The sequence below is a fragment of the Sciurus carolinensis genome, chromosome 3 (genome assembly GCF_902686445.1).
Source record: "Sciurus carolinensis chromosome 3, mSciCar1.2, whole genome shotgun sequence".
Lineage (NCBI taxonomy): Eukaryota > Metazoa > Chordata > Mammalia > Rodentia > Sciuridae > Sciurus > Sciurus carolinensis.
Genome location: NC_062215.1, coordinates 17,029,535 through 17,056,535, shown reverse-complemented (window position 1 = coordinate 17,056,535; position 27,001 = coordinate 17,029,535). Strand labels below are relative to the sequence as shown.

At 56.4% G+C, this 27,001-nt stretch overlaps 1 protein-coding gene across 13 annotated transcripts in view; it reads left to right on the top strand.

Annotated features, from left to right (window-relative positions):
* Mapt (microtubule associated protein tau) overlaps positions 1–27,001 on the top strand; it is a 97,322-nt gene that overhangs the window by 48,406 nt on the left and 21,915 nt on the right. For 3 of the 13 annotated variants that reach the window (XM_047547096.1, XM_047547094.1, XM_047547097.1), the window contains exons 2-7: positions 3,973–4,089; positions 9,945–10,031; positions 12,738–12,824; positions 16,101–16,166; positions 19,226–20,290; positions 23,020–23,075. In XM_047547096.1, coding sequence (XP_047403052.1) covers positions 3,990–4,089; positions 9,945–10,031; positions 12,738–12,824; positions 16,101–16,166; positions 19,226–20,290; positions 23,020–23,075 — 1,461 coding nt within the window. In that variant the 5' untranslated portion in view covers positions 3,973–3,989. The remainder of the gene's footprint in view (positions 1–3,972; positions 4,090–9,944; positions 10,032–12,737; positions 12,825–16,100; positions 16,167–19,225; positions 20,291–23,019; positions 23,076–27,001) is intronic. The other 10 variants (XM_047547100.1, XM_047547104.1, XM_047547101.1 and 7 more) reach the window with 5 other exon arrangements.

Below are 27,001 nucleotides of genomic sequence, written 5' to 3'. Positions count from 1 at the left end.
GCTGTCAGGACACAGCCTTGACATTCAAGGCTGCCTCCCACGTGTGACCTTGGGCGGGCGACTCCCCAGATTCCTGGGAATCCTGGTGTCTACAACGATGATGGTGGTGCAGTTGCGAGGGCCCCTGGGGTGCCTGTCAGCTGCCCAGGCAGGGCCAGAGGGGAGCAGCACCCTCTTGGGCAGGTTGTGGGCCAGCACTTCCTGTTACCAGGCCTGGGGCTCCCACAGCATCAACCCAGGCAGGTCCCCCCAGACTCACATGCTTAGGTGCCATCAGTGTTTGTCCTAAGACAGGGAAGAAGAGTCACTTCCTTTTGCTCCCCAGAGACCTCCTCTCTCTGGGTTCTGTTTTCTGCCTACAGCAAGCAGACCCCCAGGAATGCTCCAGAACATGGACTTGTCTCCCCTCCCCGACCCCCTGCAGTGCCGGGAATTGAACCCAGGGCCTCGTGCATGCTAGGCAGGTGCTCTACCACTGGGCTACATCCCCAGGACCTTTTGAAGTTTTTCTTTTGAGACAGGAGCTCACTAAGTTGTCCGGGCTGGCCTCCAACTTGCAATCCTCCTGCCTCAGCCTCCGGAGCCTCTGGGGTTACGGGTGTGCGCCACCACACTCAGCACAGGCCCGTCCTTCTTATCATGGCCCATAGGTTCCAAAACATTAGCACCTTGAAAAGGTGCAGGAACCTCAGGATGCAGGCCGCCGGGGTCTGGGCGTGGCGAGCCTTTCTGCTTAGAGAGTTCCTCCCATGCATTCCATTTTCCGCAAAGAAAAATATTGGCCCTTGAGATGCAGTTTGTTTATTTTGCATGGTGAATAGTAGCCTGTGTTTTTAAGGATGATTTAATTTCTGCACTGGCCCCTGTAATTTATCCAGCTTCCCCTGCGTCTGACTCTCTGGTCCAGCAGCGTCTGTGGGGGCAGTGGCAGGACAGAGGGGTCATTAGAAAGCAGGGCCGTAGGACCCACTGCCCTGTTGGCCACTCCGTGGGGTTGAACAAGGAAGCCCAGCAGCCGTGCACACCCTGGCCAGCGTCCCCAGTCCCCAGAACAACAGCACTGCCCACACCTAGCCGTGACCCCGGTTCTCCTGAGTTGGAGCCTCTGGGACCCTCTAGAGCAGCTGAAGAAACCCAGTATGGAAACTACAAATCCACTCTGGGTAACCACAACATGGTGACTTTAGCTGAGACTTATTTATTTATAGTTTTCGTTTTGTTTTGTTTTTGTTTCTGTTCAAGAAATACTGGAAGCCTTAAGAAGTCTGCAAACTATGGCCCCGAGGCAGAATCTAGCCTTGAGCTAAGAATGCCTCAGTGTTTTCAAATGGTTGAAAAAATCAAATGTAAAAGAAGAATGATATTCCTGGGCGTGGTGACCCACACCCTTAAGCCCAGTGACTCCGGAGGCTGAGGTAGGAGGATTACATGTTTGAGGCCAGGCTCAAAAACTTAGTGAGACCCTGTCTCAAAATAAAATATAAAAAGGACTGTATTGTAGCTCAGTGGTAAAAGGCCCCTGGGTTCAATCCTCAGTACCAAGAAGAAGAATGCTATTTCATGACCCATGACAAGTGTATGCAATTCAAATTCCAATGTCCATAAATAAAAATTTTCTCACAACATAGCCATGCCAATTCATTTATCATCATGATTGTTTTCCCAGTACCCAGCAGAGATGGCACAGAGCCTGCAGAATTTACTCTCTGACCCTTGACATTGAAAATTTTTTCTGACCCTTGACTTGAAGCTAAAGTGGACTACCTCTCCATTAAAACCCATTAAAATAAAGACTCATGAAAAACTTAAAATTAGCCAGGCATGGTGGTGCACACTTGTAATCCCAGTGACTCAGGAGGCCAAGACAGGAGGATCGGAAGTTTGAGACCAGCCTCAGGAATTTAACAAGAAGCTGTCTCAAAATAAAAAGTCAGGCCGGGTGTGGTGGTGCACTCCTGTAATCCCAGTGGCTTGGGAGGCTGAGACAGGAGGATTGCGAGTTCAAAGCCAGCCCCAGCAACATAGTGAGACCCTGTCTCAAAATAAAAAATAAAAAGGACTGGGGATGTGGCCCCGTGGTTAAGCACCCCTGGGTTCAATCTCTGATACCAAAGAATAAAAAGAAATAAAAAGTCAAAAGGGTCGGGGATGTAGCTCAGTGGTAGAGCACCCCTTGGTTCAATCCCTAGTACCCGAAAAAAAACAAAATGATCACGGAAGTCAGAGGGGTAGTTAAATGAATTTTCCGGAGCTTATTAAGTGAAATGAGTCACCAGTGTGGGGTGGGGGACTCTTCCATCTAAACACAGGACCTGCCCTCATCGTCCAGCCGCCTGGGCTCCTAGTGACTGTGCTGCCCTGACGCAGCCTCTAGTGTGCCGCTGTGTCCTCATCTCCCTGCCTGGCCTCACCCGTTTTGAAGCCTGATCCAATATTTTCTCAAATGCACTTCCTGGGTGCGCCCCTTCCTGCCCACCTCCTCACCCGCCCTCCTCGACAGCCTTTGGACTGTGCGCCTTGACCGTTTTGGTCACCTCCTGACTCATCCAGGTGACCCTGCCTACAGTTGCCAGTTAACCTCAGGCACCTCTCTTGGTGCCACCCCTGCGGGTGAGCAGAGTCCAGGCCGACCCGCTGTCCCCGCTCCAGGCTCTGCTCAGCAGAGTGGGGAGCAGCCACTGTGCCCCTGATTTACCCGCCTCTCACTGACTGGGTGGAAATGCAGAGGGTCACAGCCTCTGATCTGGATGTCAGTTGGGTGACAAGAACCGCCTGTGGCAATACAGCGGCTGGCGGTGTGAGGTATCTAAATGAAGAAGGGTGCACCATGGTGAGCCTGTCCTCTCAGGGAGTCCCTGGAGGGTGGGCTTCGAGACTTCCAGAAGAAACAGTGTGACCATCTGTCATACATGTGGATTTTCCACCCAGGGGTCACCATCTGATAAAAAGAGGCCTGGGAAAATGACTCTCCCAGCCTCCCCGGTCACCTCCAGTGCCATCCCGGCACTGGAGCCTCGGAGCCCTATTTTCTGAGGGTTACTGGGGACTGAACTCAACCACTGAGCCGCATCCCCAGCCCCATTTTGTGTTTTATTTAGAGACAGGGTCTCACTGAGTTGCTTACACCTTGCTGTTGCCGAGGCTGGTTTTGAGCTCGAGACCCTCCTGCCTCAGCCTCCGGAGCTGCTGGGATGACAGACATGCACCATGGCACCGGCTCTGGGGCCCCATTGCCTGGGCTGTGGAAACCCAGAGCCGCAGCTGTTCACAAAAGCAATGCAAAGTGTGAACAGCAAGAAGGGTGCCGAGGGCAGGGACGGGGTGCAGAAGTCAGATCACTTGCCTAGCTACCATCCCCAGCGCCATGGAGTAAGTAAAACAGCCAGGCGCACCTGCAGCCCCACCCGCTTGGAAGGGAGGCAGGAGATGGAGCGAGCCCAGGAGTGCAGGGCCGGCCTGGACAGCACAGCGGGACCGGTCTCTAACTAAAACAGAACGAGCGTTGGTTTGGCTGCCGTTGATAGAACGATCACTCTGTTTCTCTGGGCCTCATTTGTCTGACCGTAAAAGCCCTGTGATCGCCTTCCCTCTCCTGTCTGATCCTACCCTCTCCATAAAATAAGTCTAACTAGAAGTCAAAAAAAAAAAAAAGCCCTAGCATTATCTTCTGCAGACGCGGAGAGTGCGGGGAGAAAGAGGTCCAGCCCGCAGCGCCTGCCTGTGCCTCGCAGGGTGTTTGAACGGCAGCTGGCGTGACGCTGGCGACGTGCAAACGCACAGAAAGGTCCCAACGCTTTGACGAGAAGGCGGAGCTTGAGATGAGACCGGCACCTGCTCGCTGGAGAGGGGAGTGGGATGGCCAAAACCTGCCTGCCGTGACCTGGGGGAGGGGGCACCCCACTCTCCTGGGAAGCGAGTCCCTCAGCTCAGCACCCCACCTGCCATCTCACCCCTTGCTTCTCTTCCTCCCAGGCGAGCCTTGCACCAGGATGGCTGAGCCGCGCCAGGAGTTTGACACCATGGAAGATCACGCTGAGGGCTACGCCCTGCTCCAAGACCAAGAGGGGGACATGGACCAGGGCCTGAAAGGTCAGTGGACCGCTGTGCACAACAGGTGGGGTGCCCTGGGGATCACAGCCAACCTCTTGTTTGGCAAGGGCTGACGGGGAGGCTTTGCATCCTGGTCATTAAAGGATTTTTCTCTGGGCGCGTTAGTGCATGTCTGTAACCCCAGCAGTTCGGGAGGCTGAGGCAGGAGGATCAAGAGTTCAAAGCCAGCCTCAGCAAAAGCTAGGCGCTAAGCAACTCAGTGAGACCCTGTCTCTAAAGAAAAGTACAAAATAGGGCTGGGGATGTGGCTCAGTGACCAGAGTTCAATCCCTGTTACCCCCCACCAAAAAAGCAAGATTTTTCAATACCTTATTGTGTAAGATTATCAGTGGAGTGGAGACTTAACTTGAAGGGGTCAAGATTACTCGAAATGTGAGGTTATTTTAAAATGTACCTTTCCACAGGAGAGTTAGCCACGTGAGTGGGTGGAGTGTGACAAGCTTGCAGGGCTCAGTGATACAGGGTCCCTGGGCATCTTCAGCCATACCCGTCACCCTACAGACCTGTGTTCCTTAGCATGTGAAGTGCCAGCGTTGACCTTCACTTTTCAACCCTCCCTCCTGTCAGGCCTATCTGCAGCAACTTCCAAAATGTCTGTCACAGTCTTCTGGCCACCCCGATCTGACCCATCCTCAACCCCCTCAGCCAGACAGGGTGGCACACGCCTGTAATCCCAGCGACTTGGGAGGCCCAGACAAAAATCATCATAAGTTCATAGCCAGCCTCAGCAACTCAGCGAGAAAAAGTTAAAAAGGACTGGAGCGGTGGCTCAGTGGTAAAACGCCCCTGGGTTCAATTCTCAGTACCAAAAACGACAACACTAAATGCACGTGATTCATTGCACTGTGTGACCATGTGTCGGGGAGCCGGGACGCTCCTGGTGCTGCTCCTCACTCTCTGCTGGAGCACAGAGCTGGCCAGGGTGCTGAGGGGCACCACCTGAAGTACAGCGTGTGGGAGGAGAGCTTGCCCCCCCTCCAGACCCGTTTCTAAGGAGACACAATGGCAAAGTCTCCACTTCTCTTTTAATGCTAAAAATAAGACAATGCTTTGCAGCTGGGGTGTGGGTGCAGGTCATAGAGCTCCAAGGTTGGAAGTGACCTCTGGCAGCTGTACTATCCAAGGAGAGTCCCTGCAGGAGGGGGTGCCACAGGGTCCCCAGGTGTGGGAAGCAGGGAGACCAGCTCTCCTGCAGTCATTCCCCCTGCAGAGTTGGGGCCCTGCTGGGGGGCCCGATTCAAAGGCTGGTTTCCATCTCTCTGTGTCGGCAGGGAGGCCTCGGATTAAGAGCATTTGGGAATTGGAAAGCTGGGTTCCAGGCAGGGAGGCGGACACAGGCACCCTCCCAGAGCGCAGAGGCAAGGACGTGGGGGATGCTGGCTCCAGCCAAACCTCTCTACCCAGCGTCCTCACCAAATGGAGATGAGCAAAGTTTAATGACTAGATTACATTGTCATGGGTGGAATCCAAGTTAGAATCGCAGCACACTGAACTCATAGTGAGTTCTTCAAACACTGAATTGTGCTAATGGAAAATGGCACTGTCTGTAGAGGTAGGGCAGCCTGGTTTAAATAGTTGGTTAAAAGTGTATTGTGGGGGGCTGGGGAGATAGCTCAGTCGGTAGAGTGCTTGCCTTGTAAGCACAAGGCCCTGGGTTCAAACCCCAGCACCCAAAAAAAAAAAAAAAAAAAAGTATATTGTGGAGCTGGGGCTGTAGCTCAGTGGCAGAGTGCTTGCCTCGCACGTGTGAGGCACTGAGTTCCATCCTCAGCACCACATACATAAAGATTCTTTTAAAAAAGTATATTGCAATAACTGAGCACAGTGGCACATGCCTTTAATCCCAGCAACTCAGGAGGCTGAGGCAGGAGGTTACAAGTGCAAGGTCAGTCTCAGCAACTTAGCAAGCCTCCATCTCAAAATAAAATATATAAAGGGCTGGGATGTAGCTCAGTGGTAGAGCACCCCTGGGTTCAGTCCCCAGTGCCACATATTATATTGCAATCGATGTACCAACAGATGTTAATGATAGGGTAGCTGGGTGTGGGGAGACTCATAATTTTCTGTATATCTAAAACTGTACTAAAATTATAAGTCCCATGGAGGTGGGGGATGGTTTTTACCACTCTTATTTTTTGAAAGGGATGTTAAATTTAACCTGCAAACTGAGAATGATTCACCAACTTATTTTGTGTTTCAGGGTTGCCTTAAGTATGTTTGTTCAAACTATTATTCAATTCTTTAATATAAAAAAAAATGGAGGTTTTGTGTGTGTGTGTGTGTGTGTGTGTGTGTGTGTGTGCTCACGCTGCAAAATTTAAGCTGCTAACCTTTCTGACATGGTCTGAAAGAGAGCACTTGAAGATAATTTGCTTACCCCAAGAGCGTCCCCTCCAGGACAGCCAGCGACACCTGAGAGATTTCCCTAGTTCTCATCTAGTTAATTCTTGCTACTCGAGGTTTAAAAGCCAACTGTTTTTATGTGAGGAGTTTGAGTTGGCAGAAGGTGTCACTGTACTAACAACACCTTAGGTAAGTGACAAAAGTCTATTTTGAATAATGACAAGAAGCTGCATGTTAAATATCAGAACAAAGAGGCTCTAAGTGGATGCTAAAAGCTGCAATGGGGTGGGGACAGCCACCCAGAGCCAGGACATGGGTAGCTGATGAAAGAGTGGCCTCCTGGGTGGACGGACTTGCTGGGTCTACAGGTCAGACCTTCCTGACATTCGCGAGAGCTCTTCCCTCCCTCCTTCCCTCTCTCTAAGGAATTTGGCAAGGGCGATGCAGTTGGGAAGAGTGGGCTAGGGGACAGGCGCCTCACGCCACAGGTGGCCCTGTGCCCCACTTGCTGACCGTCTGCGGGCTGCGGCCCCTTCATCTGGCCAAACCTCCCCCAGGCAGTTTCTCACAAGCTGCAGGACCTCGGAGCCGGGCATGTGTGGAAACCTCGTTTCAAATTGGCCAATGGGTGTGGCCAGGGCTGGTGGCCAGGGGTGGCCTTGGGCCCAAGTGGGTGGTGTCTGATCACACAGTGACTTGAACTCCACTTGCCTTTCGCATCTTCACCTTCTGCTTTGTGCGCAGAGCCAGCCCCGTCCTGAAACTAAGGTTGGCCCTGCCCCAGGTGAAGTGGCCTGGGAGTCCACCAGAGCCTCTGGTCACCTGGAGACAGCATTCATCCCCGCTGGATGCCCCTCACCACCCTGGACCTCTCCCCGTTCCTACACTGCTGTCGGGGACACCGCCCCCGAGTGTCCGCCGTGACCCCAGCCAGTGCCTGCATCATCTTCAGCTCCCCAGAGACCCTGCCCACACCTCTCCTGTCCAGATGTCCTCACCAAAAGCTGGGTGTGGTGACAGTGCCCTGTGGCGTTTGTACTCTTCTCCCTTCATGCTGTCACTCACTGTCATCCTTAAGGCCAGGCCCAGAAAGCCATGGCCAGACAGGCCAGATCTGGCCCCTCACCCGCCTGAGTCCAGCCGGCAAGCTGAGGATGGTCCTTATTTTTCACATGGTTGAGAAAAGCTACATCCTGAGCATGTGGCTTCCACCCCAAGGTGTCCCACAGGTCGGGAAGGCAGCTGGGAAGGGAGGAAGGGACAAAGGGAGCCCCTCCCCGCTGAGCCCCTCCCGACAGAGGCCCTGCACGGACTCTTCCCCTGACTTCTCGCTGGCCGCGCCTGCCTAGCCAGGAGGCTGGAAGATGTGGGCTTCTAACTGGAGCAGCTCCATCCTGAATCACGTCAGGGCTCTTTCCGAGAAGGTGGTGGGTTGAGTGCCCCTCCAGGGAGCCCCCGGCAGTCACGGAGCGGGTTTTGCATTTCCAGACGGAAAGTCCCCTGTGCTTGTGGGTTATGGCTACTTAGTAATGCTAGACCTTTCCTCAGATGGCCAGAGTCCATTTGTCCATCTGGTGCAGTGACCAGCTGCCTTCTGGGACCCTGGGGACTCCCAGTCAACACCTGCATCACCGTCATCAGCACCAGAAAAGGACGCTCACTCGGGTTCCTGCGAGTGCGCGGTGCTGCGCTGGCCCTGGGACCAAGGTGGCATCATGCTGACTGACCACAGGCCACCACTCACCCCTGCCCTCAGAAGCAGGGCTACTCAGAAGCAGGCCCCACGCGGTGCTTCACACCAAGCCCCCTGAGAAGGTGGATCCGTGCAGAGGGACTGAGGCAGAGGGAGGGCAAGTCCTCGGCCAGAATCACACAAATGTCAGGCGGTGGAGCTGAATTTGGGCCCCGTCACAACAGCGCTATCAGGCAGCAAAGGACACAGCGCATGGGGTGTGGAGGGGTCCTACCACCCAGGGGCGAGTGAGGTCACCAAGCTGAGAGAGCCACACTGATCTGATGGCAGAGATGCCACCGGGCACCCTGGAGAGGCCTCTCTGGGCGCAGGGCCAGGCTCAGGGGAAGATGAGGGAGAGTTGGTGAGAGGTCAGGGCAAAGGGCTCAGCAGCCCTGACGAGAGCTTTTCCATCTCATCATCCGTCACCTGACCATCAACTAGCCATCCACCCGTCCCTGTGTCCCCCTATTCAGTCATCCATCCATCGGGTCATCTAAGTCCCAGGTGGGACTGAGCTGCAGGAGGCTCCTTCGCATCAGTGAGAACTAGACCCCCAATTCACACCCTGTGGTTAGCACAGTGCCTCCCTCACGGGGTCCTCCCAACAGCTCCAGGAGGAGGAGGCAGGTGGAGTCGCTGTCATGTCACTCATTATATAAGTGAGGACACCGAGGTCCTGAGAGATACATCCAAGGCCACCTGCCTGGAGAGAGGTGGAACAGGGATAAACCCAGACATCTTGGCCGTTTTTTCCTAGGCTTTCTGGACTGTAACTCCTCTTCCTGTTAGGACCCCTCAGGAGGACAGCCTCGGCCTGCTCTGGGGCACCTCGGCTCCTGAGTCTTCTGCCTGTGGGGCTGTCCTCTCTCCCTCATTAGACCACGTGCCCCTGGCGGCAGGCGGTATCCTTAGAGCCTCTGACTCCTTCCAGGCACCCAGCCCTGGGCGCCGCACACGCCGGGCTCAGCAGGTCCTGCCCGTCTGTGTTTTAAGACCTTGGCTCATTCAGCCCTAGAAACTGAGTGAAGCATTGGTAAACCCAGAGCCACCAGAGCAGATTGACTTCCAGTGCCCAGGGGCCACACGAGAGGGGACAATCTCCACCCTGGGGGAGGAGGAGGAGATGGGCTTCTCCGTTTCTGTTAAAGCCCACAAGAGCCACTTACAAGGGCATTCACGGTGGAGGGTGAGGCTCTGGACAGCTGGTGTTTTGGGGCTCCCCCCAGCCAGGGTTCCGAAAGGACGGCGTCCTTGAGCCCCGCGGCTGACGTTTCAGATGGGACTCCCCATGTGTTTGCTGGTCTTGGGGAGCTTGCCCTGAAAGGAGGTCGGACCCGCCCGAGTGTCCGTGTGGAGCAGGCCCTGCGTCTGCCCTGGGCTATTCTTTTCCTAGGATCTCTGAGCATCGTCCCTGGTGTCAGCGTGTCCTTCCTTAATAGCACTGGCAGACCAGCAGGTTCACCATGGCCTCCTGGTATTTGCTGCCATTTGTCAACAGAGAGCTTTGCCTGGCGGGCACTGGCGGGTTGAAAGGCAGCCTCTCCGTGGCCAGCAGCCAGCCAGCAGGCCCCCCTCGTCACCTGGTCACCCTGGGTAGGGTACGGTTGTGCGGGCGGGGGTGTGGCCCCTTTGTGGTTTGCTCATATGGACGTGGGATCCACGCTGAGGGGTTCGCAGCTCCAGAGACTCTGCTCCAGAGTTCAGAGAGGTCTGGGGAGAGGCCGCCACCCTGAGGGGCTCACTGTGTATGTTCCAGAGTCTCCCCTGCAGACCCCCGCCGAGGACGGATCCGAGGAGCCCGGCTCTGAGACCTCTGATGCTAAGAGCACCCCGACGGCCGAAGGTGGGGCCCCCCCTCCCGCTGCTTCCTGCAGACGCTCCCTCCCTGCCTCCAGAATGTGCTTGGCGGGCTTTGGGCCACCATCTGTCCCCTGGGTGCTATGCGCCAGCTGCCTTCGCTGCCTCCTCTCCCGCTGCTGAGAGCTGTGCTTGCTGGATGCTTCGCAGGACAGTGTCGTGGGCGCCAGGCCCATGCACAGCTCCACAGAACCCCCGTCCCCAAACCACTGTCCTCCCACAGCCCCTTCTGAAGTCCCCCTTGCTCTTCTTCCAGGGGCCACCAGGGCCCCCCCACAGCCATTTGTCTGAGGAAGGGGCAGGTCAGTGCACGTCTCCTCGCCTGCGTCTTGGGCCTGGACTTGGTTTGGTGTCCTCCGTTTCTTAGGCTCTGGACGTGGCTCAGGCCTCTGCACTGGTCAGGCTCTTCCGACCTGTCCTTTCCAGGCATTGGTGACCCGGTGGTTATAAAGTCCCCTGTCTATTTCCTGAAGGTCTCCTTAGTCCTGGTTTTGATTACCTTCTCTCGGAGTCTGCGTCAATCACGACCACGTCTGGAGCCAGGTCCCGCACTGCACCCCTGTAATCCCAGAAACCCAGGAGGCTGAGGCAGGGGTTTGGTGACAGCCTGGGGAGCTCAGCAAGACCCTGTCTCAAATAGAAAAGGAAAAGGCTGGGGGTGTAGCTCAGTGGTGGCGTACGCTGGGTTCAACACCCAGTGCTGCCAAAATAAGAAAGAAAAAAAAGAGAGAAGAGAAAGACTGCATTTGATTACAGGAAACAAAGCCCAAGGAACTGTGGTACATAAATGAAGAGATTTATTTGTTTCACATAAAGCATCTGAACTTGGGCAGTAGCTTCTCAGGGTCATGGTTGCTCCTCTATCTTTCTATTCTGTTATACCTAATTCTTGGACGTTTGCTTCATGGTTGCAAGATGACTGCTGATGTTCCAGGCATCATATCTGCCTTCTAAGCAGGAATACATGGCAAAGTGGTGACCAAATGGACCCTGAAACTAAATACGTTCCCTTTTTCTTAAAAAGCAAGAGTTTTCCTCCAAGCTCTACTGGCAGATTTTCATTTATATCTCATCAGCCAACACTGGGTCTTATAGACATCCCTGGCTGCAAGGGAGTGGGGACATTGAGTGTTTTGCTTTCATCCCCTTTAGTAGAAGAAATCAGAGGGAATTAAGAATGATTTTGGAGTGACCATATATGGTACCTGTCCCTCCGTTCCTCCATCCCCCACAGGAGATTCAGACTTCCAGTCTCAGCCCTCTTTGGGCTGTGCATTACTTTGGGTGCTGTTCAGGGTGAGAACCTGGCCCCAGCCTCTCTCCAGGCATCTGCTTGAATTAATCCAGAAAGTGACTGTCAATGGCGCAGTGGTACACACCTGTAATCCCGGCCACCAGGAGGCTGAGGCAGGAGGATCACAAGCTCAAGGCCAGACTCAGCAACATAGTGAGGCCCTAAGCAATTTAGTGAGACCCTGTCTCAAAATAAAATGTTAGAAGGCCTGGGGATGTGGCTCAGTGGTTAAGCACCCCTGAGATCAATACCTGGTGCCAAAAAAAGAAAGTGGCTGTCAAGTGCCTGCCAACTGCGTAGTCTAATGGGGAGTCCCAGTGGCCCTTACCCCTGAGGTCCTCAGCCTGGAAAACTTCTCTTTGTTCTCCTGAGAGCCCATGATGCAAGACATTTCCTGCTCATCTTGTTAGGACGGTTTTGCAAGGTGCCTGCACCCTGAGAAAGTCCTGAAACACTATCCAGATCTCACACCAGCTTCCTAAACCTTGGCCTTCGGTGCTCTGTCAACATGATTCTGGAAGAACCTCCCACCCACGCCCTGCTGTGCTCTGGACTGTCCATGCTGGGCCCCTGGTGCTTCAGCTCTCACCTGCAGAGGCTGGACTTTGCTCGGCTGCTCGGACAGTATCCAGACAAATGCTGAAAAGGTCCTTCATTGAACTGGGCTGACTTCAGCTCCCGGGAAGCCTTCCAGGGTGACACCTCCTTGGTGTGCCCAGAACACCTGAGGTGACTGGGCGGGGATGAGCCCGGAGGAACACTGGCCTGGAGAGCTCACTTCGATGGCCTGCTGGCTGCAGCCCCTGGTGGTCCATCCCACTGCCTTCCTCTGCTGTGAAACTCAACCACCGCTGGTCACGTCCCCAGCTCCAGGCAAGACCAGGCCTGGTCATTGCCACACAGGGGACTCTGTGCTGTCTGATCAGCGTCATGAACTGAGATCTGGGAGAAATCTCAGAGGTCACCTAGAGATGGTGCAGATGGGGAAACTGAGACCCAAAGAGGACAAAGAACTTGCTCAAAACCTCCCAGCAAAACCGAAGGCCCCAGCCCTGTCCCCAGGGTTCCTGCACTGCCCTTGGCCCAATCATGTCCCCCCACGCTGCTTGAGGGTCACACCGCTGGGAACCGGCATCTGGCTCTCAATTGTTCTTTAAAAACGCTGGGCAGCGCTTACACGGGGTGGGGGCTGCCGGGCTTGCCTGGCAGGGCCTGTCGTCTCCCTGCAGTGACGCGCTTGCTGGGGAGAGGGGCCAGGAGCGGCTCTGGGCCCTGCTTTGTGCTGGCGCTTTGTTGCATGTGGCGGGGTCCCTCTGACTGCGCTCTGCTCCTGCATAAGCAGTGAAGGAGGGGCAGGGCGTGGCCCGCCCCTCTGAGGCGACTCTCGGTGGTTTCCAGACGTGACTGCACCCTTAGTGGATGAGGGAGCCCCCGGCGAGCAGGCGGCCGCCCAGCCCCACACGGACATCCCAGAAGGAACCACAGGTGAGGGTGGCCCCAGGAGCCGGTGCCCAGCTGACCTGCTGCTGGGATGGTGCACACTGGGTCGTCCTGGTGTCCGGGCGAGGCAGGACATGGGGACTCCGGCTAAGGGAATCTGGCTGTTGGGAGCTGGCGCCTCCGTGCTTGCAGCCTCTGGAGTCCTCCCGGAGCCGGCCCTGCCTCAGCCAGCGCCTCAGCTGCAGAGGGCGCAGGGCTTTCCCAGGCAGGCGCTGTCGGACCCGTGCCTCCACAGCCAGGGCAGTCCGCCCGCCTGCTCCACCTCTGCCCAGCAGCAGGTCACCCTCCACGGCCGGTGTGCCCCCAGGAGCACCCGAGCTCGCAGCAGCGCCAGACGCCTCCACTGCTCTGAGGGCTCACAGGGCAGTCCTGGGGAGGAGCCCCGCAGCGCGACCTCGCATCCTTTTCAGCATCTTGCCTTCAACGCAGGGTTTGCAGAGCAGGCGTGGAGAGGTCCTGTCAACCAGGCCGCTGGGGAACTGGCAGACAGGCGCCGACAGAAAGAGCTCCGGGCTGAGGACTGCCCGGCTCCCGGAGAGCTGCCTCCTGGGGTCCCCAGGGAGGGGACAACTCAGCTCTCTTTGCCTCTTCCCTGGCCTTCAATGGAGAGTGTCCAGTTACCCAGAAAGAAAAGCAGAAGAGCCCCGCGCACCTTGGGCCCGCGGCGGACGGTGGTGGGAGCAGGCGGGGTGTTCTCTCGTCACGCAGGGGCGCCCTCGCTGGCCCTGGGGGAGCCTCGGCGCTCTCTCCCGGCTGGGATGGAGAATCCAGGGCAGGGCCCGCGCCCCCTCACCGTGCGTTTCTGCTTGGCGAGGGGATGGGCAGCCTGGCCTTCTGAACGGCTGGGAGGGCTGCTCCGGCCAGCAGGGCTTCAGTCCTGAGCATGAAGGACCTTGGAATGGAGCTCACGGGATGTGCTCCTGGGCGACTTGATTTTGTCCCCTGCTGTCCCTTCATAGTGTTGTCAGGTGGGGAGTTTGTCCCCGGCCCAGGACGAGAACGTCAGCCAGTTCTTGACTTTCCCGTGGATCCGGGGTCATCAGAAGTACTTGGGTCTCCATGGTCTGCACAGCCGTCTGACAGCCAAGCTCCCAACTCTGGCCAGAGGCTGGGCGCTCCCCTGGGGCGGCGCGGGCGCTGGGTGGGATGGGCAGTGGGCTGGCCTGGTGTGAGCTGCTGTCCTCTCCTGCAGGTTTCTGTCTTGGAAACCTTATTTAAATTCTTCCAGGTTCTTCTCTCCTCATTTCCTGTCTCCTGCCATTGTTCCCTGAAGACCCTTCCTCTGCCGACATGTCCTCTCTCCTCTCTCCTGGATCTAGCTCCAGCCTCACCTCTGCTGAGGGCGGCTGGCTTCCACTGGTGGCCTGTCACATACGCCCTCTGACCTGGCCAACATCAGATCCATGGGACACTGGCAGCAAATTTGGGGTGCCCTGCTGATGGGCCTGCAGTGATGCGCTTTTCCTTGGCCCTCCAAGCAGCCCTCTTCCCCACCATGGTGTTCCCAAGTGGGACCCTGACAGCGTCCACTAGGAACATGTCAAGTGTCCAAGTGAGGCCTTGGAAACCCCGAGGCCACCCCAGCCCTTCCCACCCTCTGCGTGGTGGGAGGTTTTAGGGTGAGGTGAGCCTTTTTCCGCTGCCGACAGTATGTTCCTTCGGTCAGTGCCTGGTTTTGGCACATCCCGTTTGTGGTGTCTTGTGGACATTGAGATGGACGTCCTGTCGGGGTGTCCCTGACCCACTGCAGGAGTCCTGTCTTGCTGGAGAGCAGGGAGCCCTCCTGCCTCCTGTAAAATACTCCCAAGGGATCTGGGAGGTTAGTGATGTGCTGCCACCACTGCCAAGCGCCGTGCCCTCTGGGGTTTTTCTGAGTGTCCCCTCACTGGGGACATCAGCAGCCTTCGATTTCTGCCTCCCACCTGGCCGGGATGTCCTGATGCTGCGTTGGCACAGGGAGGCCCACCGACTGTCCCGTGGCAGGGCAGCATCCTGGAATCCTCTGTGACTCCGTGGCCATTCAGCTGGCCGTGCGCTCTCTGAGAGCCTTTCTTCCATTTTCATATTCTTTCCAAAACTCAGACCAAACCCATGCGCAGAGCTTTACCTCCGGGACACGTGGCCTAGCATTGGCACAGTGCCGTGTCACATGACAAGGCGCAGTCACCATTGGGACCAGCACAGTGCTGTCTGTAGGGGACCCAGTGGGCGTCCATACTGATGATGGGACTCCCAGGCTAACTGCCGCCTCCCCGTGGCTGCCCTGGGACAGCCACCCAGCTGGGTAACTGGGAGGCCACCAGGTGGCTGTCCAGCAACCCAGGGCACCTCTTTTCCCTTGCTGCCCTCTCCCTGGCAGACCATGCTGGCAGCTCCGAAGGTCGGGAGCCAAGGCCGATGGCCCAGCCAGGCTGCAGGCATTTCTCAGAGGCAGCAACCTCTTGCCCGGCCTCAGGCAAGCGGGGAAATGCTGGGGTCGAAGGTCGGTGTGCGGCCAGCTGCTTTTAAACTCCGCCCGCCAGGGGCAACTGTATCCTGACGGGCCAGCATCCTGGTCTCCCCAGTTCTCTAGATAGGAGCACTCCTTGGTTTAGGTCCTGTGGATGTGGTCAGGAAATTTTCTCAGCCTTCTTTGTTTGGGGTGGCCGGTGGCTCCCTACACAGGAGCCCAAGACCCCCCAGGAGCTGCTATCTGGCACTGCTGCCCCCTGCAGCCAAACAGCACCTGCTCCTGAAGGGTTTGAAGGAAAGAAGCTTAACGAGTTTGGGGCACCCACCCCAGCCAGCACTGCGCCCCACGCCTTCACACAATCTCATATCCCTCCCCGTCCTCCTGGAGACGAGGTAGGATCATCTTCTTGGGGCTCCGGATGAGAAAACGGAGGCCCAAAGAGGTCAAGTAAGTGCTGGCGCCTGGTGCCCACAGCCTGAGTCTCCCGCCTGCAGCCCCGGCGAGCGCGGGGGCTCACAGCGAGTGCTTCTCTGACCCCTGGGTCCTGGCATCTTTTCGAGTCACAATTTGTACCCCCATGGGGCACCTCTTCCTCCTAGGTGGCAACTTCTGGGGGTTTTGTTCAGGAAACTCTTGTCATCGCCGCCTCCACCAGTGACCTTTGCAGAGGAGCCAGGGCTGCAGCCCCTGGGCGCTCTGAGGATGTGTCTTTCCTGCACGTTTCAGGAAAGGTACAAGGTACAGAGTTGGTTCCAGCAAATAGTAACTGTCTCTGTCTTTTCCTTTCCCTCCGCTGACGTCTAAACCAGCTGAAGAAGCGGGCATTGGGGACACCCCAAACATGGAAGACCAAGCCGCCGGACACGTGACTCAAGGTCAGTGGGCCCGAATTACCTCCACCACTTGGAGGTCAAAGGATGGAGATGGGAGCATTCAGAGGGCCACCCCCAGAATAGCTCAGACCTGGGCCCTAATTCATGAATCCAGATTTGGGAAGTTTGGTTCTTATCAATGGTGGGTCACTCAGATATGGAAAGAGCCCTTGCAGAGGTTTTTTCTGACACCATTTCTGTATCATTCCTGAAGTGTTCAATGTCCCAAAGGGAGCTGACCTTGCCCAGCCTGGGAGTTGAAAATAAATGATGTCTGACAGAAATGGAAATATATACCTGGGTGATTCTCCTGCAGGCGGCTCTCTGCCTATCCAGGGGCCAAGTCTGCACCATCACCTCCAAGATTAGCATTTGAACTTTCTTCTGTGTAGCTGCAAACCTTATGATTTTCTTCTCAGGAACTAAACATCTGGGTTCAAGAAAAGCAGCTTTCTATAATCGTTTATCATAAATACTTGAAGAACTTCATTAAAAAATCCTAGAGACCCAGAGTTATTTTAGCACCAAGTCACATCCCCAGCCCTTTTTATTTTTTATTTTGAGACCGAGTCTCCCTAAGTTGCTGAGGCTGTCCACGAACATTGTGATCCTCCTGCCTCAGCCTCCTAAGTCGCTGGTATTACAAGTGTGTGCCATCATGCCCAGCTAGAGATTCTTGATCTCAAGGAATGGAGACTTCCGGTATAAACACAACATGGGCTGGATTTGTGAAGTATCATTTTCTGGTTAAATGAACTGTATAATGTGAAAGATTCTAGAGTCCAAAAAAGCAGAGATATTGTTCTTTTTGTCCAAAAGTGGTCGGGGATTTGTGGCCAGGGTGCCGTCTGGCTTCGGAGGCTCTGCCACCCTGAGAGGTGGTGAGGCTAAAGTTTCGCATCCCATGAGGCGTACAGAGGGGCCTTCACTCCTAGGTGAACAGAGAGCTTTGAAAACTACTAGAAGCGAGAACAGCACACAGCAGGGCCTCGGTCTACGGTGACTTAACTAAAGCCCTGGCTCCTGTCTGTGTGCTGGGGCTGGAACCCAGTGTCACACAGGTGCTGGGCCACTGAGCCCAGCTCCAGCCCTCCTGTTCCTTGTGGTTGTGGGTTTCAGCTTAGGTAAAACTGGAGCTTTCATGAAGTATAATCTCCAGAAGTCATCATCTATTTCCATTAAAAAAAAAAAAAAGAGTGAATTTGAGTTTGTTCTGCAGATTTTTGGCACAGCCCGGAGGCATACAGTGCCTAAGACAGTTAGGGTTGTCAGATAGGCCTTGACCAGCCCAGGGACACGCAGGGGTCCACCCTCCTCCTTCAAGGGACCGCGGAGACCAGGCCTTCTGGGAAGCAGGTGGGGTGACCTGTCTGGAGGGCTGTCTGCCCAGACCCCTGTCTGCCCTGGACTCCTGGGCCCTGGTGCTTGCTGTGTTGAATATTTACTGACACTTCATGGTGTCCTGGGAACTGAACAGAATATTCTGCCAACCGGCTCCTTCCTCCGGGAGTGGAGCTGCCGTGCTAGCTCCTCCCTCATGGGCTCGGGCTGCACACTCCCGTGTGGGCGACTTTTTATGCTTACTGTTCATGCTTGGGGGCTTTGCCTCTTTCTGAAGAGGGTCTTTTAAAGTCCTAGAGTCCAGAACATCCTAGTCAAGAGCAATTTCGAGGGAGCTTGGGAGGAAAGTGCTTTCCGGAAGGCAGTGGGGACCCAGCCTATTGGGTTGCTTGGTGACCAACAGCTGCCCTCACCTTGGGCCGCTGAGCTGGTCAGTTGATAAGAAGCCCTGGGCCTTTCTCTTTGGACCTGCTCCTCCAAGAGGTTGACCGAGGGCCCCAACAAGGTCCCCAAAACCCTGCAAGAAACAGGGATGTGTAGGTTTTCCTGACCCCACCTGACCAGGCAGGAGGCATTGACTGACCTCAGTTCTGGGAACAGAAAATAAATGAGATTGAGAGTCTTCCCAGTATGGGGGTGGGGGGGAGCCCAGCTGTGCAGCCACACCAACACCAGCGGGTGGGACAGAGGTCCAGTTCACACGTCACCTACGTGCCCACAGCCGCACACGTGTGTGGACACATGTGCACGCTCCCCTTCCTCCCCTCCCCTTGTCCAAATCTCTTTCTTCTCCAAGTCCCTGAATCCTCTGGGGTCACAGGACTGGGTCGAGGAGAGCTGGGGAGTTATATGGGCTCTTTGGTTGGAACCAGATGGGACGTTCAGAGTTGGGAGTTCAAAAAGTAAAGCGTGCCTGTTAGGACCAAAGAGCATGACCCTCCTGTTCACCTGTTCAGAACACATGGCCACGTGCTGCAGAGAGGGACTCACGTGAATGTCACATGAATTCCCTGGGGAAAAAATGAGTGTGGCCTCCTTCAACTGAGTTGGGAACAGCACGGTGTGACCAGTCAGAGCGGGCGTCCCCTGAGCACTTGGCTGCCACCATGGTCCTGCCTCACCTCAGGCTGAAGGTCTGCTGTGACAGTGAGCTGGAGAGGCCTAGCCAGGCTTGCGTTTGCAGGGATCTTGGGGCAGCTCTGTTAATAAACCCTCCATCCTCCATGATGGCAAACCATGGATTTCCACATCTGTCAGAACGCAGGCTTGAGGCTGGGTAGGTTTGCGGCCCCCACTGGCTTCATTTGCCAGAAAGGGGAACAGTAAGAAAGAGAAAGCGGAAAGGAGACCCTCTCTGCACGCCCAGAGGGGCCGACAAGCTCTGGGCCAGCCGGGGTCCCTCTGTGAATGGAGAGGTAGCACCCACACCAGAAGGGGCTTGGAAGTGACCAGGGCCAAGCCCGCTTTTATAGAAAAGAAAACTGAGGCCCAGAGAGGGCAGGTGCTCCCCCTGGGTCACCCAGCAGGTTGGTGGCAGTGAGGCCAGAGAGCTTTCGTTGCCAGCAGACAGCAGCGAGCTGGGCCCAGGGCTGTGCCCCTGCTGGTCAGGGGGCCTGTGGTGCCCTCTAAGTGTCCTTTTCTTATGGCGAGAATGATGTTCCCTCTCTAAACGATTCCTGCGCCCTTGCTAACCTTTTGCCACTGCTGCCTCTTCAACCCAGAGAAGGTGAGCGCTCCGGGCCTGCAGAGGGCGGCCCCCGAGAGGCCCCTGGCCCAGGAGCTTAGCCGAGAAGTCTCCGGAGTCTCAGTGGCATCTCTGGATGAAAAACAGCCCGAAGCTCCCGTCCAGGCGATCGTGCACCCTCCTCAGCAGCATCCCGCCTGCCCCGCGCCGCCTCCACCTGGGGGCCCTGGAGAAGCCCCCCAGGAGTGGGCTCAAGAGCACGGGGGCCCCGCCCAGGAGGGTCTAGCAGTTGCAAACTCTTGCCCCCCTGGATATCTCCACCCGGAGCCTGAGAGGGCCCAGGGTGTCCTGGGAATCTTGCGCGGGGACCCGGGGGACCTCGAAGGTGAGGCCTCAGGCACAGGGGCCCCAGGGCAGACCCGCCAGCACGTCCCGCCCAAGCCCGGGGCCCACGTCCCACCCGAAGGCCCCAGAGAGGCCACGCACCAGCCCTCAGGAACAGGACCTGGCGACCTAAAGAGCAGCCAAGACGGTGGACTGCTGGAGCGCCAGCTTTTGGGAGACCAGGACCAGGAGGGGCCACCTCTGCAGGGAGGCCACGGCAAAGAGAGGCTGGGGGGCCCGGAGGAGGTGGACGAAGACCGCGACATCGACGAGTCGTCACCCCGAGACTCCCCTCCTTCCCAGACCTCTCCAGGAGGGCTGTCCCCTCCAACGGCCTCCAGAGGAGCCGCTGGTATCTGCGGCTCCCCGGCCGAGGGTGCCATCCCGCTCCCCGTCGATTTCCTCTCCCAAGTGTCTGCAGAGACCCCGGCCGTGCAGCCCACCAGGCCCAGCACAGGGCCCCCGGTGGAAGGGCCCGAGGCTGCCCCTGAGTTCACGTTCCACGTGGAAATCAAAGCCAACGTGCAGAGGGAGCAGGCCGGGTCAGAGCTGGGCCTGGAAAGGTCCGCACTTCTGGGGGCCCCTGGAGAGGAGCTAGAGGCCCAGGGCCACTCTGTGGAAGAGGCCACAGGAGAGGCTGGCCTCCTGGAGCCATCCAAGAAGCGGCCTGCTGCTGGTTTGCCAGGGCGGCCCGTCAGCCGGGTCCCCCAACTCAAAGGTCTGTGCGCTGAGCTTCCTCGCTCCTCCCCTGGCACCCTCCTGTGCCACCCAGGCTGCGGGCACTGCCACTGAGCTCCTGCTCTCCTTGACGCCTGCCGCCCCAGGGTTCCAAGACAGCCACTAAACCGACACCTGGGCCGCCGCTGCTCCCCTCCCTCGGCCGCCTGTCCTTGGGCTTCAGCCGCACGAGCGCCTCTCACGCTTGCCCGCCATTTTGCATGTCACCAACACCCCTGCCCAGTGCTTTCTGCCCTGTTGGATTCTCAGGCCACTTGATGTAGCCGCCTGGTCCCTCAGCCCACAGGAGATTGGTGGGCATGCTCCGCAGAGAGGACAACAGCTGCCCCCGTTCTCGAGGGCTTCTGCTGCGCTTTACACGCATGGTCTAAAAACTTCCCAACATTCCCAAACGGGCAAAATTAGCCCCATTTTGCAGATGAGAAAACTGAGGCTCAGAGAGGTAAAGTGGCCGAAGGTCACCTATAGGAAGGGAAGGATCCGGGTGCAGAAGCCAGGTGGGTCTGCGCCGGAAGGCACATTTCCCACACTCCACGGCCATTCCGGAAGGTGCTGGAGCATCCTCCTAATGCAGGGACGCACAGGCTGCGTGCCTGTCCTCTACTGCCTTCGTCAGACAGGTCACGTGTGGCAGGTGACACCCACGTAGCATGTGCAGGTGGCCAAGAGCCCAAGCCGAGCCTTTGGGCCAGCAGCCATGCCCTCACCCCGCCCTGCCTTGTGGCAGGAGACGTGAAGAAGCAAGATCTTTCCTCCACCCTCGGCAGAGACCAGAGACCCAGGAGTGGGTGTATCCATAGGGTTAGGGTTTTAGAATAGTTAGCATTTTAGACTTTTTTTGCAGGGTCCAGGAATTGGTGCTACTTAAGTTCACAGTTGTAAACATCTGTTAGATTTTTATTAGATTCTACTTACAGAGCAATCTTTGAAATGTTATAGGTAAAGGAAGCTGTGTTTAAAATTTAAGATGGAGTGGGTGAGGGAATCCTACGTCCTTGTTTAAATTCCAAAACAGAAGGGGACCAAATGACTGTGGCTTGATGGTTTCCCACAAGGTTTCCTAAAGTGATGTTTTAGTGAACCCTGGTCCACCCCATGTCAGTAGGTGCGTCCAGAGGGGAAAATGAGTTCCGTGGCCCAATGAGTTTGGAAAACAAGTTAAACAGGCTTTGCTGCTGGAGGATTTGTCAGAGCCTTTAATGCACGAATGCACGTTGTGACCCTCCAAGGACGCATACTGCGGACTTCCCAGATTTATTTGATCCCTCCTGGTAACATCTCGGGGAAGAGGGCTCCTTGAGTCCTACCCAGACTGGGGAGGTATCAGTCTTGAAGATTCTCTTGTGATCAGATGATGCTGGTCGATTTGGGCAAAGGAAGGAGCGTGTGGGTCAGATCCTCTTGGGCTCCTATTAAAGGGCAGACTCCTGGGTGCCACGTTAGGCTTACAGACTCAGCCTCGGCTAAGCCCAGAAGCCCTGTCTCCAGGTGGTTCTGCCACACCTGGGCTAGAGGAGCAGCACCGGGCATTTCAGAAATCCAAGACTGCCTCAGCCAGCGAGAAACCCCGGGAGGCTCATTGTCCCCTGGGGCAAGGGGTAACATGATGTTGCAGCCAAAGAAGAAATCGGGTTACTAGTGTTCAGTCCTGAGCGTGATTGTGACCGTGAGCTAGAGGAGAGACAGGTTCAGTGGGCGCCCCCCCCCCCCCCCCCCCGGGGAGCAACTTCCTAAGCAATAGCTGCCAATGCCCGAGTCCCACACCCAGATGTTACCTGTGGGATGTTTGATGGTAATAGTTTACAGCTAATTAAGGATTAGCCTCCTCCGTGGGAAGACACCCCCCCACACCAGGGCTGGGTCAGGGACGGAATGGACTTTTTTTTTTTTTTTTTGCGGTGCTGGGGATTGAACCCAGGGCCTTGGGCTTGCAAGGCAAGCACTCTACCAACTGAGCTATATCCCCAGCCCGTGAATGGGCTTATCTTAAAGCTCCTGGAGCAAGTGGCTGGGGTCCCCATTAGTAAGGGGCAGGCTCTGGGGGTGCAACCAGAAAAATGGAGTGAAGTCATCCCCACCATGCTCACCTCTGCTGGTGGCAGGTGACCCAGAAGCTGGGAAACGGGTGGTCAGCATAAGAAGGCAAATGTTAGGATTGCTTATGAACTGACCCCAGGAGACGGGAATCCGAGGTGACTCCAGTCAGGCCTCAAAGCCCTAAACCAAGGCCGAGCCCAGCCACAGGGTGGAGACAGCTCCTGATCCTGAGGTCCTGCAGGAGGACACCCTGCAGAGCTAGCTCCGTCCATGGCTTTTAAATGCCCCTCCATGGAGTGGGGTTGTCCTCCACCAAGTGGGGCTGACCCTGGGAGAGTCTGTGGGTGGGGACGGCACTGCCCACCTCCCCAAGACAACCCCGTGCCCACGTGTGCCTCTAACAGCCTCCACTGCGTCTCCTCCGCATGTCCCCACCCGCAGCCAGCCTGCTGCCCCTCACCAGGCTGCTCCAAGCGATGGCCCCGGTGTGCTGTGTTGTACTAACAAAGCGACCCCCAGCAGATCCCAGGGGAAAGAAGCCCAGCGGTTTCCACCAAACCCAGCTGCACACACCACGCACCACACACCACACCGACCCTGAGCAGCAGCTGGCTCCGCCTGCGCTCCAGGAGGGTGGGGTGTGACCTGCGTTCTCCTTTTATGTTTTATCAGCCCGCATGGTCAGTAAAGGCAAAGAGGGGACTGGAGCCGAGGACAGAAAAGCAAAGGTAAGCTGGCGACACGGGCACCGGTTGCGGTCGGGGGAGCTTGAGCTTTGTGTGTGTGAGGCCGGTCACACACAGGGGTGGGGGGAGCGATTGTCACTAGAGAGCAACTGGCATTTGAAGCACATCGTGTTTTTCTGTAAGGTTTTAAAAAATCCATCATTTATCAATTTTGATACTAGCACCAGAGAAGGACCATCAGAAGGTTAATGAATTAGTGCTTCTTACATTGCCATTTCTTCAGCGTAGTTTGAATGACGGTATATTTGAATTTTCTGCCGTACAGCTGGGGTCTTGCACATCCTACATTTGCCACCACAGAGCTAGGCCCAGCGAACATACATGTATAATACATAGAAAGTGCATCAGGGAGCTGAGTGTGGTGTGCACACTGCAATCTCAGTGACTCAGGAGGCTGAGGCAGGAGGATCATAAGTTTGAGGCCAGCCTGGGCAACTTAGAGAGCCCAGAACTCAAAATAAGAAATGAAAAAGGCCTGGGATGGAGCTGTGTGGTCCACCACCCCAAGTTCCATCCTCAGCACTGCAAACACTAAACAGAATACATCAGGCGACTGGGGGACTCTGAGTGAGGACCTCCAGCCCAGACCTCTGGCCAATGCAGGGGGTCTGGATGAGCCCGGGAAGAAAGAGCTGGAGGCCAGCAGCAAAGGAAATGAGTGAGCAGGTGCAGCAGGACAGGGAACGGCCTGCTGAGGGGAGGGACACAGGACCAAAGGTCTGGAAGCAGAAGTGTGGGGGACGCACAGACGGGCTGGAGGCCCATCCTCCGCGCGGGGCTGACAGGAGCTGGAAGGACACAGCAGAGGGGAAACCTGACCCACTCCTTCAAGAGCGTGGGGAGGCGAGGGGCAGTGTAGTGGACACCATGGTGCAATCTTGCCATCGTGGGGTGTGGGGCGAACCCCCGTCAGTCTTCCACACACTCCCAGGGACAGCAAACGAGGCCACCCGCTGCCACACCCCTGCATCCGAGCCCACCCGGCCCTGGCAGGCTTTCATCTCCCAGTTACAGTTGACCCCCCATGACTTTGCTTGGTGTGGTGGCGCAATCCTGGAATCCCAGCCACTCAGGAAGCTGAGGCAGGAGGATCCCAAGTTCAAGGCCAACCTGGGTCACTTAGCCAGACCTTGTCTCAAAGTGGGAAAATAAGATAGAAAGGGCCAAGGGTTCCTCTTCTCTCAGAGAGGACCCACTCTCTCCCTTGAGAGTGTCCCCGTTTCCCTTTTCCTATTCCTTCTAATAAACTCATGGCTGTTAGAGAGAGAGAGAGAGAGAGAGAGAGAAAGGGAGGGAGGGAGGGAGGGAGGAAAGAAGGAAAAAGAAAGAAAGAAAGAAAGAAAGAAAGAAAGAAAGAAAGAAAGAAAGAAAGAAAGAAAAAATGAAAAAGGAAAGGAGATGCTGCTCAGTGGTAGAGCACTGGGTTCAATCCCCAGAACCACAAAAAAGAAGAAGAAGAAGAAGAAGAAGAAGAAGAAGAAGAAGAAGAAGAAGAAGAAGAAAAGAAAATATTTCCAAAATTGCACAGTTGGGTTTTCCTGGAGAATCCCACCTGACCCTCAATAAAACCTATTTTAGAGCATAAAATTTCTAATATAAATGCTCCCTGTGGGATCGGGAGGTAGCTCAGAGATAGAGTGCCTGCCTACTCAGCACAGGCTCCAGGTTCCATCCCCGGCACCACCAAAGACATCGAGTGCTGCCTGGAACACCTGGAGTGTACCAGCCCTGCCGTCGCCAGACGCAGAAGGTGGCCGGGTTTGGTGGCAGGTGTTGCGTGCTTGCCCTTTGCAAATTAGGGGCCCTCATCTCAGAGACCAGCCCAGGAAGGCAGATGAACACCTGCAGGGTCTTGGAGAGCTCTGCCCCTGTGCCTGAGCTGGAGCAATAACTGCAGACCACTGCGCACCTCGCCGGGGCGAGGGGAGGGAACGGCGGCCTTGGCGATCGTTCATTCTGCACACAGGGCCAAGGCCCCTGCCCTGGAGCTGCCCCAGTCACAAGAGGTAGCTCTGCGGCACACCTGGCCAGGTAGGGAGAACGGCCAGTGGAGAGGCGCCTCGCCCAGTTAGGGAGGGAGGGCTGCCAGGTTTTCAGCTTTGCCCCAGACCAGAGCCCCGGCCCTTGTTCCCCTGCCCCCTCCCTTGGGCTCTCCTCCTTGCCGGGGCTGACACAGAGGGCCTCAGCCACCGCAGCGGGAATTCAAGGGAGATGAGGAAACTCCGGAGAAGCCAGTGAGGCCTCAGTCAGGATGCTGCTCCACGCTCCCACGCCCTCCCGGGCGCCCTGACTCAGCGCCTCAAGAGGCAGCTCGGACAAACCAGGGGTGCCGGCCTCTGTCCACCAAGCCCGTCCTGCTGGCTATTTCCTTAGGTGGAACGTGCAAAAATTTGGCCATCTTAGAATTTACCAGATAGGATTAAGGTTAATCTTATTTGAGACTCATTCAGAAAACTTGTGTGCGGGTGACCCCGGGGTGTCGGACACAATCTCCACGCTTGGAGCCGGGCAGTCCGCATTTAGGATTCTCCCTCCTACCTGCTTGTTACCTTCTCTTGAAAAGTCCTGTCACCTGTGAGTTGAGGAACGTCCGTCACACCTGGTCACTGTGGCGCATCTATCTAGCTGGCAGATAACTCGAGACACTGGAAGGCGGTCGCCTCCCTTTCCTCCTGCTCAGGACGGAGGAGGCGACCCATCCCAACAGCCGGGCTCATGCTTTAAACATGCCTGCCTCCCTCCCCTGATGGTGTGTCCCCCTCCCCCACATGCTGACCTCCACTTGGGTTTCATGTTCACGACACCCACACTGTCCTGCGCTAGCCCCGGGCTACAGGCCCTGCCTCAGCCCCGCGCCCCACTCCCGCCAGCGCAGACCCTTTGATCAAACCCTGAGCGCAGCCGTGCCCAGCCGGCTTCCTCTCCTACACACCCCTCTTCTGTCACACCCCAACGCACGGGCAGTTTTGGAGCAGAGGAGATGAAGCTCAAGGTAAGGAAACGACCTTGGACAGAACCAGGCTGCTCTCGCGGGGACCTTCTTCAGATAAACGCCGGCCCGGACGCTCCATGTGGAATAGTTAAAATTCTGGCTGAAGAGGGAAAGGACCTCGGGCCCTGTTTCTCCCGTTCCCCTGCCCTTGGCGGCAGCGGCCCCTGAGGCCCTCAGGATCCTAGTGTGAAAGTCGCCCCTCGTTGGGTTGCTGCGTCCATCCGGGACCTTGGTAGCGGGAGCGGCCTCGGGATTGCCCTCGGCTGCCCCAGGGCTCACTCCCCCGCCCGCTCCTCTGTGGTGGGCATCGGCTGCCTCTTGGAGCTCCTGTTACCGCAACAGGCGTCTCCCGGGAACCAGACCCACGCCTGCAGACTGCCTCTGCCGGCTCTTGCCCTGACCTTTGTCCAGGGTTCACCTGCCAAGGGCCCTTAGCACACCTGAGACCTGAAGGTCATTTGGGACAGAACAAAAAAACAGGGCCTCACTCTGGTTAGCATTCGTGGTCGGGTTCGACAAGCAGTCTCCAGGAGCCTCTGGTGACACCGACACCCTACGTCCACAGAGTCGGAAAACGGGCATCCCTGTGGCATGGCCGCCCCGCATCCTGCCCAGTGATCAGCACTGCGTGGACAATGACCCTGATCTTGCTACAAGCTCTGTTGCCTTTTTATAAAATAACGTCAGCACAGCCAGTGCCGATAACGAATGCAAATAATTCCCCGGGGAGGAAACGGCAACTGGGTGCTTGGCACTGGGGTGGGCTGTGGGGCTGTGTGCCCAGCAAACCCTTGAGGTGGTCAGACTCATTCATCGCATCCAGAAGGCAAAGGGTCACCTGTTTTTGCCTCCTTGAGTCAAGGAGGGGTCCTTGGGGCCGGCCTTGACCCAGCGACAGTCACTTCCCTATTGGTGA